Source organism: Giraffa tippelskirchi, chromosome 1, assembly GCF_054371585.1.
Source record: "Giraffa tippelskirchi isolate mGirTip1 chromosome 1, T2T-mGirTip1v1.2.pri, whole genome shotgun sequence".
NCBI classification, from domain to species: domain Eukaryota; kingdom Metazoa; phylum Chordata; class Mammalia; order Artiodactyla; family Giraffidae; genus Giraffa; species Giraffa tippelskirchi.
Window position 1 is genome coordinate 192,671,458 of NC_137275.1, and position 14,758 is coordinate 192,686,215.

General features: G+C 59.1%; 1 protein-coding gene across 6 annotated transcripts in view; it reads right to left on the reverse strand.

Annotated features, from left to right (window-relative positions):
- The window catches only part of CNTFR (ciliary neurotrophic factor receptor), a 42,345-nt gene that overhangs the window by 12,841 nt on the left and 14,746 nt on the right, over nt 1-14,758 (reverse strand). For all 6 annotated transcript variants that reach the window (XR_014062014.1, XM_081519714.1, XM_081519721.1 and 3 more), the window contains exons 3-4: nt 4,913-4,997; nt 351-584 (exon numbers count right to left, since the gene is read on the reverse strand). Coding sequence is in view for 5 of the 6 variants with exons in the window: in XM_081519714.1 (XP_081375840.1) it covers nt 351-584; nt 4,913-4,997 (319 nt within the window). In the remaining variant the exon portion in view is untranslated. The remainder of the gene's footprint in view (nt 1-350; nt 585-4,912; nt 4,998-14,758) is intronic.

The following is a 14,758-nucleotide window of genomic DNA, read 5'->3' on the forward strand; positions in this document are numbered from 1 at the left end:
AGGCCAACCCAGCTCAGAGCGGTGACCTAGGATTCCTCCCACCAGGCCCCACATGGGCCGTGCCCCGCCAGCCCTCCTGAGCCCATCTTGTCATAGGGGGCAGGATTTCTGGATCTTAAAGGCCTCCAGTGGAGAGTGGATACCAGTGCAAAATGCCAAGGGTCTGGACTCAGGGGGCAACACTGGGCTCAGAGGTCAGAACAGCAGGCTTAGACAAGATCAGAGGACAGGGGTCATGACCTCCACCACCACCAGGAAGGGGATGTGATCTGGGCCAAGGATCTGGGCCTCACTGACTCCCCCACTGAGTGAAGTGGGGGGTCAAACGAGGGGTTGGGAGTCACACTTACAGCCCACATGGAGGAGGACCTGGTGGTGCAGGTGCCAGGAGTCACGGTGGAAGCAGGCGTAGAGGCCGCTGTGGCCCAGCTCCAGGCTCCGGAGCACGAGCTGAGAGCCGTTGAGCAGGTCGGGGGCCAGGTCTGTGCCATTCACCCGCCATGTCACCGCCGCATCCCAGCTGGCGGTCCCACACGGCAGAGTCACGTCTGAGCCCAGGCGCTCGTACTGCACGTGGGGTGTCTCTGTGGGGGGTGGGGGGGCACAAGGCAGAAGTCACAGGTCACAGCCCTGCCCAGCACTCCCAGATGACAGCCTGTGCACGTGCTCAAGTGAGAGCAGGCACCTTGAGGCTCAGGGTGCGAGTGTCTTGGGGAGATAAGGGATCTGCAAAATTCCTTCATGGTGTGCAAGGGCACAAGTATGTGAGTGTCTCCAAACTTGGACGTGTGCATACATGTCCGGGGACTGTGTGTGTGACTGGGCGATCCTGTGTGCCTGTATGAGAGAGAGTTTGTGTAGAGTGCTGGGACAGAAGACCTAGGTCATCTCCAGTCACCAGGTCCTTTTGAAAGTTTTCCTGACCCCCATAACCCCAGCCTCCTGCCACCAACAGGCCCAGCACCAGTCACTGACATCTGCTAGCCAGGCAAGCTAAGCCAAGGGGCCCCTTCCTGAACTCCTTCCTCTGTCTTTTCCCTTCTCTTCATTCTCCCCATCCTTGTCTTTGTGTCCTGCCTTTCTCCCTCTCCCCGACAACTCTGAACCCCCAACAAGGCCCTGTCCCCCAGCAGTCCAGGGCAGCAGAAGGAGGAAGAGTGGGCACAAAAAGAGCCCTAGGGAGCTCCTGGCAGCTGTCAACGTGGTGGTGAGGCAGGAACTGCATGGGGTGCGGGTGGGGGTGAGGGAGCCCAGGGACTGCGGGAGCTCTGACCATGCCTCTCCTGCCCCCAGGAGGGGTCTGTCAGAGCCCAAAGCAAAGCCCAGCCCTGGCCTCAGCCGCCCAGGCGTGATGGACAGAACCTAGGAGACTGGAGTGGAAAGGCGGAGGGGGCAATTGTGGAGAGGAGAGCAAGGTGGGGGAGGCAGTGGGACAGAGAAAGTCCTGGACACCCACCTCTAGACACGGCCGAGCAGCAGGGCATGCGGAGACACGGGCCTGCTCTCCTCATCCCGCCACCCCCCCAACCTCCCCCAACCCCCCCGAGCCTGGAAGGATAGATGCTTCCCCAGACCTGCAGTTCTGAGCAGTGAGGGTGGGAGGGGTAGAGCAAGGGGGGCGGGGGGGGGTGTTGGCTGCGGGATCCCTCGTTAACACTCCCTTGGTCTCCCCTCCAGAGAGCCACCCTGCTGAGTTGGGGGATTTTCAGAGGCAATTCCTGTTAACGAGCCAATTAAGTTGGGCCAGTGGCCTCTTAATTAGACTTGTTAACACCACCGGCCTGAAGGAGGTAGGGATCCCCCTATGCTGCCAGCCGCCCCCTTCCCCTCCTTCACACACCCCTCCCCAGCCCTGCTTTTCTCTGGGCTGGAACATCTGTCCCTAGTTGCTGCCTCTGTGGTCCTCCCCAGGCCAGGATCCCTGTGTGTCTGCAGGGCCCTGTCCTGCCCCTCTCTGAGCCTCTCCGTCCCTGTCAAAGGAGAGGGAAGCAGGAAACCCCACCAGCCCTGACCACTCGTCCGTGGGGCCTGGGACCAGCCGAACAGAGGATGAATGGGCGGAAGGGTGGCGGCTGGGGGGGACCTTGGAGGCCACAGCTGTGAGACTAGAGCAGAGATTGACTGGGGGCCTCCCTCTGACCAGAGGCCCAGGGTCCAGGGCTCAAGCCATAGAGCCCCCCCAGTTCACCAGTTCTAGCCCCCGAGCCCCCCTCCAGCCTCCCTTCCAAAAACCTGGAGCTTCCAGGAAGCAGGCCAAGCCCCTCTCTCTGCACACCACCTCCCCGCCCCCAGCAGAGATTCTGCATCCAGCTGCCTGAGGAGGAGGCTGAAAACTGACCGTTGGGGGGTCAGGAAGAGTGGGGGGAGAGGGGTGTGGTCATTACGGTCCCAGGAGCACCACACCGACACTGACCAACAGAGGCTCAGAATTCATGCGGCCCCAGTATGGCTCACTAATATTGGGGCAGGCAGGAACAACCACAAGAGGAGGACACCCACCCGACAGCACAACAAATGTGATGGCAGCGGGGTAACACAGAGGGGGGAACCCCGTCTGCCTCACCAAGGAAATGGAAACACACAATCTGACAACAATGACAAACCAACCATGGAAGGGCAGGGCAGGAGTAAAAACATGACAACGCAACGACAGATGACCACTACAGGCCACAGTGCAGAGGCAGGGGAAAACACGAGGTGACCATCACGGCCATCACGGAGTCACAATTGCTACAATGACACAACAGTAATACACACGGCCACGCCACAGCTCCAAAGATGGCAGTGATTCAATCCTTTGTCCCTGGACAGCTCCCCCCACCCCACCCCCCGCCCCATGGGTGCCCCTACTGATGTGCTGTCCATTTCAGAAATTAAATCAAGCCGCAGGGGGAGGATGGGGTTCTTGGCCCTGACGCAGTGACAAATGCTCCGAAGGAATCAGCTGTGAAAAGGTTGTTAGAAGCCAGGATAAGAGACAGAGACAGGATGAGGTCATGGACGCGGGGAACGCAAAGGGACAGAGCCGATGGCTCCCTCACACCTGTGCACACAGGCTCACATGGGGACCACATGCCGGAAACGGTCCCCCCCCAGGGCGTCCTAAGCAACTTCACATCGCCACACACATAGGAGGAGGACTGTCACCATAAGAAGAACACGCACACACAGGACAACCATCCACAGGTCACGGCCACACTGGGACACTGTCCCATGGCAGGGACGTGATGACGACATACATGTAGGGAAATGGCACTGTTAGCGAGAGGCACAGTTACACACAGACACATGGTCTCACACACAGAGACACAAACACACAGAGAGCAGACACAAAGAGAAACAATCGTGAATAGTGGAAAGTCTCAGCCACAAGGACACAACCGCTCACAGGCCACGGTCACATACCGGCCATGTCGCACACAGGACACAGGGCACAGCCCACAAGGATATAACCACACAGAGAAATGCACTCAAACAGGGACACAGTGTCACCCACACAAGAACGCAGTCCAGTGCACAAGGACAGTCTCACATCCAAAGATGCAGCCTATGTCCCCGCACAGGGCAGGGGCCCTAGGAGGGGCCACCGGCGGGTCTGGGCTGGTCGGGTCAGTACAGGAGCCCCTGGCATGCTGACTGCAGGTGGGGCTCGAAGGGCTGGCCTGGTGATCCCTTCAGTCCCTAGCCACTGGGGAGCAGCCCTGGGGTAGGCCAGGATCTCTCTGGGCCTCAGCACTGGGTTCACAAGGAAGAGGCCACAGGAGCCTTGACCTACTGAACTCTTTGAACCCACAGGCTTGAGGGTGATGGAGCTCAGTCATCCGGGCCTGCTGGGTGCCTGGGCCCCACCTTCTCTACTTCTACCTGGGCCAGCTGAGGTGGAGGGCAGGACACAACCAAGGGGGGAGCTCCCTACACTTGGAGCCTCATTCGAGGAGTTTTGAGGTCAGAACTTGGACTAATGTGGCCATCTGAAGTGCTGCCTCAAATACAGATGGGCTAGGGGTCACGTGGTCACCCTTGCCAGCAGAGGTGCAGCTCCGTGCCCCGTCTCTGCTTGCCAGCAGAGGTGCAGCTCCGTGCCCCATCTCTGCTCTCTGCATGTTTGTGTCCCTGTGAGGAGGATGCAGCTTACACTGGACATGTGGTCAGGAAGGGGCAGGAGGCTATCAACGGCCCCGCCTGAGCACTCCCCACCCCTCCAGCCATCCCAGCTCACTGGTGGGCCAGCCTTCTCCCACTTGTCATCCTGCCCATCCCCTCAGTGTGTTCTGGGGCTACCATCCCTGTCCCCGTATTCCTTCTAGGACAAGCGGGGGGCATTCTTACCCACTGTCTCTCTCAGTGCCTGCCACTGCACCCCCCATAAACCTAAAGGGACCCCACTTCACCAGATACTGTACAGGGCCCTGCCCCTAGCTGCCCTCAATGTTAGTTCCTCAGTGTGTCCAACTCTTTGTGACCCCATGAACTGTAGCCCACCAGGCTTCTCTCATCCATGGACTTCTCCAGGTAAGAATACTGGAATGGGTTTCCATGCCTTTCTCCAGGGGCTCTTCCTGACCCAGGGATCGAACCCAGGTCTCCTGCATGGGAGGCAGATTTTTTATCATCTGAGCTACCTGTACCCTGTATCCACACTAGTGGGAAGAGGATCGGACAATCTTCAGCCAGAGATGCCATCAGCATGAAACTACACAGCAGTGACTAGGGGCTTGTGCTTATAGGACAAGATCAATGGGTTGCCCCGTGTATCAGTGTCACATGACTCATGTTCATGTGTGATGATGCCAGCACATGGCAGTATGTGGCTCTTGGGTGGGTGCGTGCAGTTATGCAGAGAGGGTTCTGCTCAGCTCCAGGAGGGAGTCAGCAGGGAGCGCCCCTCGCCCCCCGCCCACCCAGCACTCACCCTGCGGACTGTGTCTCTGGGTGTAGACCACGGCAGCAGCGGCAGCGAGCACAGCACAGCAGGCCCACGGGACAGGAGCAGCCATCTGTTGGGAAAAAAGTGGGCAGCAGGGAAAGGGGCAGCATCAGCCCAGGCAGCAGCCACCTGGGAAGGCCCCCCCTGCCCCATTCTCAGGGAAGACTGGGAAATCCCAGCCCTAGGGCCAGGGCACCTTGACCCCAAGCGCCCTTCTTAATGGAGCTCAGGACCCTCTTCAAGCAACAGAAAATAACTTTATTGGCATCTGTAGGCAAAGGTTTGCTGAGACGGTAGAAGGCAACCTACAGTGGTTTGTTGTTCAATAAGGAGGCTGGCTGCAGGATGTAGTCAACCGCAGATGAGTTATAGAACACTGGTAATGCTAGGGCCATTTTTCTAGAAAAAAAATAACTTTACTGGTGAGGTTAGCTAATTAGCTATAAACACTGCAAACTGAAAGGGTAATGCTTTAACTTGATTGGAGGTCTATATATCTCCAAACTGCCTTGAACGGAAGGCCCCTGCTATGCTCCCGGGGAGAGAGCCCCTTGGATCTGCCCTACCATGTTACCCCTACCTGCTCCCCCACCCCCAGGTGAGCCTTGCCCATCAGGGCTCTGGGAAGTTCAGAGCAGCAGAGTATCAGGGCAGTGGTACATTGTGAGCAGGTCAGATGTGGTTTCTGCTTTAGTGGACATCAGTGATCATGAGAAGGATGAAGGATTTTTAGATATACATCCCAGTCGGGGACCCCAGCCTATCACCCTTCAGCCCAGGAGCCTGAGAGCCCCAGTTCAGCAGATGTACAGTGTCTGCACACTCCCATGTGGGTACACACAGCACAGTCAGGACGTGTTTCCAGAAGCCAGGATGGATCCAGTGGCCCCTCAATCTGTTGTCCTGCTTCTAGGATGGGTCCAGCTGCCCTCACACTGTTCCACCCTGGCACACACCTATACCTAAGGAGAGGGAAACGACTATTTCTTGCCCAAGGGGTTCCAAATCTCTCTCACTCCAGTCTTGAAGAGAGACAAAGTTCTGTCAACAAGACAGAAGCAGAGATCCAGAGAGAGACCACTCCCAGACACTCAACCAGGGCCACTACCAGAGGTACAGTCAGAAACAGCAAAGACTCTGTCCCCAACAAGAGACAGAGCCCCAAAGAAAGAGCCTACACACAGGCTGGAGAGACTGTGGGGCACAAGTCAGAGAAACAGGTAGATCAACCAGATAACCAGCCAGAGACATGGCCAGAGAACAGCCAACACACAATCAAAGGACCCACCAGAAACACTGTACCAGACTCAGCCAGACGCAGGCAGATATATCAGAGAAAGAGCAAGAAGCCCAGTCAGAGAAGCCATCAGCGACACAGGCCAGGGACACTGTCAGAAACCCTGCCAGAGAAACTGCCTGACACACAAGCAGAGAAATACCAGAGAAACTGATAGACGCAAACAGGCATACACCCAGAAAAACAGCCGGAGAGAGGGCCAGAGACGCAGCCAGATGCTCAGTCAGGAAGTATCCACAGCACTCAGAACACTGCCAGGGACACTCAGACACACAGTCGGACACATTGCCAGAGACACCGTCAGAAACACTGCAAGAGAAACAGCCAGAGACTCTGCAGAGAGGGCTAGAGCAGGGGAGACAAGTGTGGGTGTCAGCCTGGAGCAGTGTGGGGGTGGGGGAGTGGAGAGAACCTGACTTCTGGGGGCTCCTTCGCGGGAAGGACTCCTGCCTGCCCACGGCTACACTTGCCCATCACCAGGCCAGTCTTCCCCTCTGCACCTGGTGCTCCCCCAGCCACGGCCGCTGGAGCCCCGGCTGCCCCTCCCTGGCACGGCTTGCCTCTCTAGGCCCCGACTGGCCTCGGCAACCCCTCCCACATCTGCGACTCCTGAGGCCTTTGCTACCACTTGGCCTGGCTCCTGACCCTCAGCCACTCCCCCCCTCTCCAGCTACTCCTCAGGCTTAGGAGGTTAAGACAATGGCCAAGGACACAGTCAGCAAGTGGTGGGGCCAAAAAAGGAACCCAGGATGAGCCAGATCTAAATTCAGAGCTGGTGTGAGAGAAACAGATAAGGGGCTGGAAGCCCACCTGGTTCCCCTCACCCCCCTACAGCTTCCCTCCGCCTTCAACCCTTGCAGGGAGACCTCAGACTCTTCCTTACCATCTCCACCATCCACTTTTCTCCTCACAGCCAGCAAGAGACTCCACCTCAGGGCCAATCTGCTGCCCAGCACATGGGAGAGGACCCAGGGCCTGGGAGGCAGATGGGCAGACAGAGGGGACAGAGGTTAGACGACAGGATGGGAGTAGAGAGACAGGTTGGTCTTCTCCTTCTAGCTCCTTCCTGGTCCCAGCTGGGAGGGGCGTGGGGGGTGAGGAGAAGGCCTGGCACGAGTGTAATGCATACAAGCAAACACACACACACACACACACATGCGGGTCCCCACAGGGGGAGGGGTGGCTTCTTCATCAAAGTCGCCTCCATCAGCCCGATGAGTTACTGTAAGGGCCGGGCCCTGGGCCAAAGAGGCTGCAGCCATGGGAGCCGGGCGCTGCTGAGAGCGCTGCAGAGACTGGGGGATGGGGTACCAAGCAGATGCTGCACGGTTGGGGGCACCCAGAAAAGGGAGACACCCAGGGAGAGGGGAACGGAGAGGCGGGAGAGAGGGAAAGCTGTGAGCCGAGACCCTGAGGGATGAGAAAAGACCAACACAGGGAGAAATGGAAGAAGAGACACAGGAAGACACAGGGAGCACAGGATACTAGCAGAGATTCAAGGGCAGCAGGAGAGACATGACCTGGAGAGAGCGACAGAAACGAGACACAAGCGGGGTCTCTGTGCCCACTGACAGCATCTCTCTAAGCCCACTCAGCTCCTGCAGTGTAAGGGGAGGATGCTGTCAGTGCAGAAGTACTGGTGGATCTGAGACAAAAGCAGGGCTTCCAGGGGGCTGGGGGGCTTCTGCCCATAAAGCCAAGAGCCTAGCCCCTAGGGGATAAGAGTGGATGAAAACCCCACCCCACCTACAGGTCCAGGAAGTCCCAGGCCACTTTCACTTCCCTCTTCCCTCTGAGTCCCAGCTGGACCCATTCCCAGGTAGGGAAGCTGAGGCCAGAGACATCCAGGCTACACCTCTGCCCTGCCCTAGCTCACCTCAGGCCACCCATCCCAGGGCAAAAAGCATCTTTCCCAGGAATTTTCCAAGTCCACACCCACGGCTCTGGGATAGGTCTAGAGCATAAATCCTGTAAAGCCCCAGATGAGGGCTATGCGAACTGGTCCAGGCTCCGTAGACCCTTCCAGAGGGCCAGCCTGGGCTCCAGCCCCAGACCCAGCAGTGAGGAGAGAGCAGAGGGCACCCCATTAACAAGTGCCCAGCAGCCCAAACCCCTGGTGAGCAGAAGCCCAGCACCTCTCCCAACATAGAAGCCCAGTGTTGCCACATACATACACACAGGTGACACATCAAGAGACCATCCTGGCCCCCAACTTACCATCATGTCCCACAAGGACACCACTACACAGTAACAACAACATTCACTAAAAATGACACAGGTGCACAGTTGACAATGCCCACAGGGGTACTGACAGTCACTACAGTGATAATGAAGCACTGAGTGACAGTCACATACAGTGACGCCAACAAACAGGGCAATGACACCTGTTGACACTGACACAATCACAGTGACAGTAACCTTGGTGTCAAAGATGCAATGAGACTGCCAGTCACTCAGGCTGACAATGACGGTGACATCCACAGTGATACAGGGAGGCTGACAGACTCAGTAAGATGGACAGTCACATAGAGTAACACCAGCCCACAGAAATGTTGACACCATGGAGGCTGACAGTCTCCAGCCATGACACTGACAGAGTGACAGGCTCCAGATCAGGGATCTCAACTACCAAGTTTCTGGCTTAGGATCCATGGCCCAAGACCCCTCTTGCCAGTCCCAGCAAGGTCCCAGGTACCCTGCACCCCGACCCTCACCCTCTGCCCAGCTGAAGGCAAAACCTGACAAAGGGAAGTGCGAATTTGGGCAAGTCCCTATTCATCCTGCAGAAATAGAGCAGGTCAAGTTAATCAACCCAACCCTGAGGAATCCCTGCCATATCCAGGGTGAGGGTTGGAGTTCTGAGCACCACTGCCTAGAGCCCAGCTCTGACTGAGTGTGTGCTGATGTGCAATCGTGTGTTCAGAGCTTTAGGCTTCAGGGTGTTGGTTGGTGTGGGTGTGCTGAGGGTCAGGTGGGCTCAGTCTGGCCTGGAAAATGAATGAACACCAAGGGCCCACGTGGTGCCTTTGAGAAACTGAGACCCAGTGAAGGTCACTGGCTTGGACCTCACCCCCCTGGCCTGGGGCTGGGGTGAGGTCAGGAGTGTTTCTCTGATGGAGAGCATCTGGCCTACAGCGGGGGCCATGGGGATATCTCCATGGCTTCCAGTCCCCTTCAGCAACGCCAGACTCTGGAATTCTCCAGGAAAGGGGAAAGGCACTTTCTCTTGGGGCCTCATCCCCTTCTCCTCGCCCTGCAATGGCCCTAGGGGACACATCCTGGGAATGAGGCAAGAACCCGCGACAAAAAGACTCACTGACTCAAAGGCCTGGGAAGCTCTACGGGCCTCAGACCTACAGAGGAATTAAGGTGAAGGGAGGAAGAGAGGCACCTACTCTTGGGGACGGAGAGAGAAAATGAAGGACAGAGTAGGGGCAGAGATAGGGACAAGGACATGGTGGGCAGGGAGGCTCAGCCTCGGATGGCCGAGGGAGAGCCTGGGAGAGACAGTCTGGGAGGGCGGGAAGCTCCAAGAGCGGGAGGAGGGGCTGAGGCCAGAAGGCCCCCAGATCCCACCAGGCCTAGGCAGCCTGGACAGCGTGGGCGGTGAGGGCGGGGGCAGAGGCCGGTGGAGTCCAGAGGCTGGGGGTGGGGGGGAGGCCAAGGAGGGAGGCCTGGCCCCTGGCAGCTGGCCCGGCAGGCCCCCCATGGGGGAGGGGGCGGGCCCAGGTCAGGGGCCAGCTCCTGGGCTGGGGCTGGCTTGCCATGGGGCAGGCTCCCACTCCCCATGGTGTCTCTCCCTGTCTCTGAGTCTCTGGTCTCTTTCTTTCTCTTTGAATCCAGACCCGGCCCTCCTCTCAACATCCCCCCACCCACCTTAAGGGGCACAGGACCCAGAAGCTGTGCCTGGGTTCAAGCCTTATCTCCTCCTCCAATGCTACCCCATCCCCACACACTCCAGGGGAAAGCCCCCCCGTGCTCTGGGGGAAGAACACTGCCCAAACATAGCCCCACTCCTCCTCCATGGAAGGGGGGCAGGATGAAGCTGAGCACCAGCGGGAGGGGGGCCAGGAGGGAGGTGGGGGGTGGGGAGCAGTCCCCCAGCTCCGGTCTCTGGCTGAGATTGTGGAAAAGGAGGCGGCCCAACGTGAGTGAATTGGGGGGGGTGGGTATCCGCACCTGCTATTGTGACCTCCACAGCCGGAGATGGGGGCCTGGGGGGGACAAGATTCCAATGGATTTTGGCAGCGGCTTGGACTCTTGAGTGCTCACGCCCCCCACCCCCCAACCTCTTGCACCGTGGGGACCCTGAGATCAGCATGTGCGTGCCCTGATGCACGTGTGTGCGGGCGTGTTGCGCACTTCCCATGCTGGGCCTGGCTGGGCCACTGGGAGGTGTCCAAGGGAGATACCCATCCGAATTGCACCAGCCGGGCCCACACGTAGAGCCCCACTCGAGCCCTGTGTGCTGCCCGGTGACCTGGGCGCTGGCTCGTCCACGCTCATGTATGCAGGCCTGGATGAGAGCAGTCCTCTAGAAAGGTCCAGGCTTGCTCCCTGAAAAGTCACCTGACCCAACCCTCTGCCTCTCCAATGGGGAGCAGGAAGGGGCAGAGAAGTTCATATCCTCCCCGTGGGCACATGGGCTCTGGACAGCTTCACAGCATCCAAGATGCAAGCGCTAACCCCCTCCCCCTAGCCCCAGTCCAGAGTCCCTCCGGGCTTCTAGGAGAATCAGGAGGATCCCTCTATGCAGAAGAGGGCCACACACCCGTCAGGTTAGGTCTAGAGGGAGCCGAGCGGCTCCTCATGGAGGAACAGACGCTGCAGGAGGTTATAGACAGCTGGAAGGCCTCCATAGAAGGCGGGGGATGGGCAGGTCAATGGGGCTGACCAAGACTTCCCTCAGCTGACAGGGGAGGGGGCTCACAGCAGACTCACAGCAGATGAGGCAGGAAGGAGGCTGCAGAGCCCTCTGTGGAGACAGAAGGATGGACAGAATTGCTCTCCAGGCTTGGGGGCTGGGACAAAGACCTCTTTGCCTCAGCCTCTCCCACTACCCCCCACGCAGGGCCCCATCACCACTATGGTGCAGACACAACCTCGAATACATACACAGAGGTTGACACTTGCAAGGTTGTGTGTATGTGGGTGCATGCACATGCACATGCACACACACACACACACACAAGGGGGGGTGGGCAGTGCATGTGAAGCGTCGATGTGTAACAAAAAGAACTGAAGATGGTCTTTCGGACAGAGTCAGAGTTGAGTGTGGGGAACAGAAACTTCGACTGTCTTCATGTGTGCTGTTCTCCTTAACCCCCCTCCACACACGCACACTGCACACACTACTTCTGAGGAAGCTTCTGGTCTGCTGGGCAAAAGCAAGCCATCCTTCCTCCCCCTTCCTCCCCTCCGCACAGTGGGGAAGCCAGAGCAATCTGTTCCTGATGGGTAAACACAGGCATGAGTATGCGCGCACACATGCTCACACACACCCGCTCTCTCTCACACACACACACATCCGCGATTCAGGGGCACACAACACCCGGTGCTTGCTTCGCCCCAAGACGGAATGCACACTCAGTCTCTCACTACCATTGCAGAGCTCCCCAAAGCCCCCCATCTCCACCACACAGCTAGAGCTTCACAGACACACCCAGGCACCCCTCTCGCAGACACTGGCATCGTATTCTCCCATTGCCGCCACTCATCACGGCCTCCCACGTGGATACCCACTACCACATCCTCGCACACGCTGGTGTGCATGCACATAAGAATCACAGTCACAGTCACACACACAGACTCTCACACACATGCTCAATCAAAACAGTTCTGGCCTCACATATGGATACCAGCACACACTCAGAACAGTCACCCTTGCACACAGATACTGTAGCACCTCCAGAAACTCAGAGTCCACCGCCCCCACCCCCATCACCCTCAGCCCTCACACCTCTACACCCGGCAGTGGGAAACACACACATACACACCCAGAACAGTCACTCCCTGCTGGGACCTTGGGTTGCCAGGCCCGTGCTTAGGGGAAGGGAGGATAAAGCTCAGGGTGGCCTAACACAGAAAGGGCAAGTTTCTAAAAATCGAGGAAACAGAACACTATTCCCTACTTGGCTCCTTTCTCTCCTCACCCTGCTTTCACCAGCATTCAGGAATGAGGAGATCCTGGCCAGAGTGGAGCAGTGAGGAAGCCCCCAGGCGAAGAGATGGTGGCACTGGTGGCAGCAGGAGCCAGCAAGCCCCACAGGCAGCCTGCTCCCCAGGGCCCTCCCGCCTCCCCTCCTCACTACTTCTTCTCCAAGAAGAACAGCAGCAGCAGCTCACAGCCTAGCTACCTGCTGTGTGAGCCCAGGCCTCTCGGAAACCTCTCTGTGCCTACAGCTGTCTACAGGGCACCTGAATGTCAGGCCTGGCTGCAGGAAGTGGGGGAAGGGGAAGGAGATGAGACCTTGACCTCAAGCCCCAGCCCCTGCCAAGCCCCTGTCATCACTGTCAGACCCGAAGAGAAATGGGGACAGCCCTGGCCAAGCCAGCGCTGCCCTAACAAACCACCAGGACAAGAATCCTAAAGCGTCCTTGGACCCTGCAGCCCCGCCCCCCATCACAAGAGAAGATGCTGTGTCGCTGTCCAGGCAGAAAGGAATTCAGGCTGGGCTAGCCAGGCCCCAACCCGGGAACAATCGTCAGTGCTGTGGACATCCTCACCACTTGTTGCTCCAGGTGTAGTGTGAGCCCTGATGCCCCATTCTAAAGCAAGCCTGCCTGGGCTCCACGGACCAGGCCTGGGAGGGAACACGGGCAGCAGAGCCTAAAGAAACCAAGCAAGGCAAAGCCCAGGACAGCCAGGTGATGGGGACTTAGGGAAAGTGACAAAAGAATTCAGGCAGCCGGGTTAAGGGAAACTAGGTGACAAGGCTCCAAAGAACACAGGCTGTGGGGGCCAAATGAAACCAGGCCGCAGGGACCAAAGTTAGCTCAGAGGTGGGGACCAACGAAGCCAAGCAAGAGGCCCACAGGATGTAGGAAAAGAAAGATATTGGGAGCTCATCCCTCTGTCAGGACATCACCCCCACAATCGGGGCCTCTCTCTTAGTAGCCCCCTTCCCACCCCGGTGGTGGTCCCCTCCCCCAGGCCAATGGACACGGCCAGACCCCCTCCTCTTGCTGGAGGCCTGGTCCGGCTGCAGCCAGTGGGCCCCGGCCCCATCCCTGGGACCTCAGGAAGTCCCAGTCCCTCCCACCGGCTGCAGAGGCAGAGGGGGGCTGCTGGGGGGGAGAGAAAAAGAAGAGGAGAGAGACAGCTTGGCAGGGGGAGCGCCGAGCAGCCGCGGGGGGCGGGGGCCGAGAAAGGAGCGGGAAGCGCCGGGGCGGGCTGGCGGGCGGCGCGGGCGGGGGGTGACAAGTTCTCCGGCCCCGCGGCCGCGCGGCCACTGACCTGGGTCCCCGCGCAGGCGCCCCGTCGGTGCCTCCGGCGCTCCGTGGGTCCGCCCGTCCGCCCGCGGGCATCGGGCCCCCCGGGGGTTCGGGGCTGGGGCCCGGGCGGCCCGGGGAGCAGGCGTGTCCCCCCACCCCCGAGAGTCCCGGCGGGCGGGGGGCCGAGCCGTTGCGAGCGAGCTGGGCGGCGAGCGGGCCGGGAGGCGGGGAGGAAAGAGCGCGCGGCGGGCGAGCGAGCCGAGCGAGCGGAGGGAGCGAGTGAGGGACGGCAGGCAGTGAGGTCATCCTTTGAATCTAATTGTCTGAGTCAGGAGGAGATGTGGCACTCGAGGCAGGGGGAGGGGCGGGGGAAGGGACCCTCCCGGCTCCGGCCCACCGCCACCCCCGCCCCTCCTCACCCCTGGGGGCTGCCGCGGCCTCCCCTCCCCCGCCCGGGGCCGAGTCTTCTCAGGCCAACTGGGACCAACCCCGGCCGGTCTCACTCAGGGCTGACCTCTGCTGCTAAGGGCTCTCCGTCCCACATCACCCCCATAGAGTCTAGTCTGTAGGGGTGATGGGCTGGGAGCCCCCTCCCAGTCTGGTTTGCCTTCCTGCCTGTCTGAGGTCAGGGGAAGCCCCCATTCCACCCCAGGTCTTCTTCTGCCCTCTGAGGAGAAAGGGGGAACTTCCACCAGCCTTCCTAGGGACCTTGTGCACTCTAGAAGCTGTAGTCCCCAACTCTATTCCCCAAGTGACCTGCGCTGGAAATTTGGGAGAATCTGGACATTGAACCACAGCTCACCTCCCTCCCTCCTGAGGATGACAGTGCAATGCCAGCCAGTCCTCCAGTCCTGCACTTTGAGGGGCATGAGGACCCCCAGTGGACCCCAGGGTCTCCCTACTCTGCATGCCCAACCCTTCAGGAGGGGCAGAAGCCAGGCCAGACACCTAAGTTCCCCAGAAGCTGCTCAGGGGAACAGGCCACTCCAATGGTTGGGAGGGGGGGAAGATGGCAGTTGGGCCCTGGGCTTGTCAGGTGTCTGCACACCCATGCATGCACACAGGAACATATGCATACGTGTGTACACACACACACACAC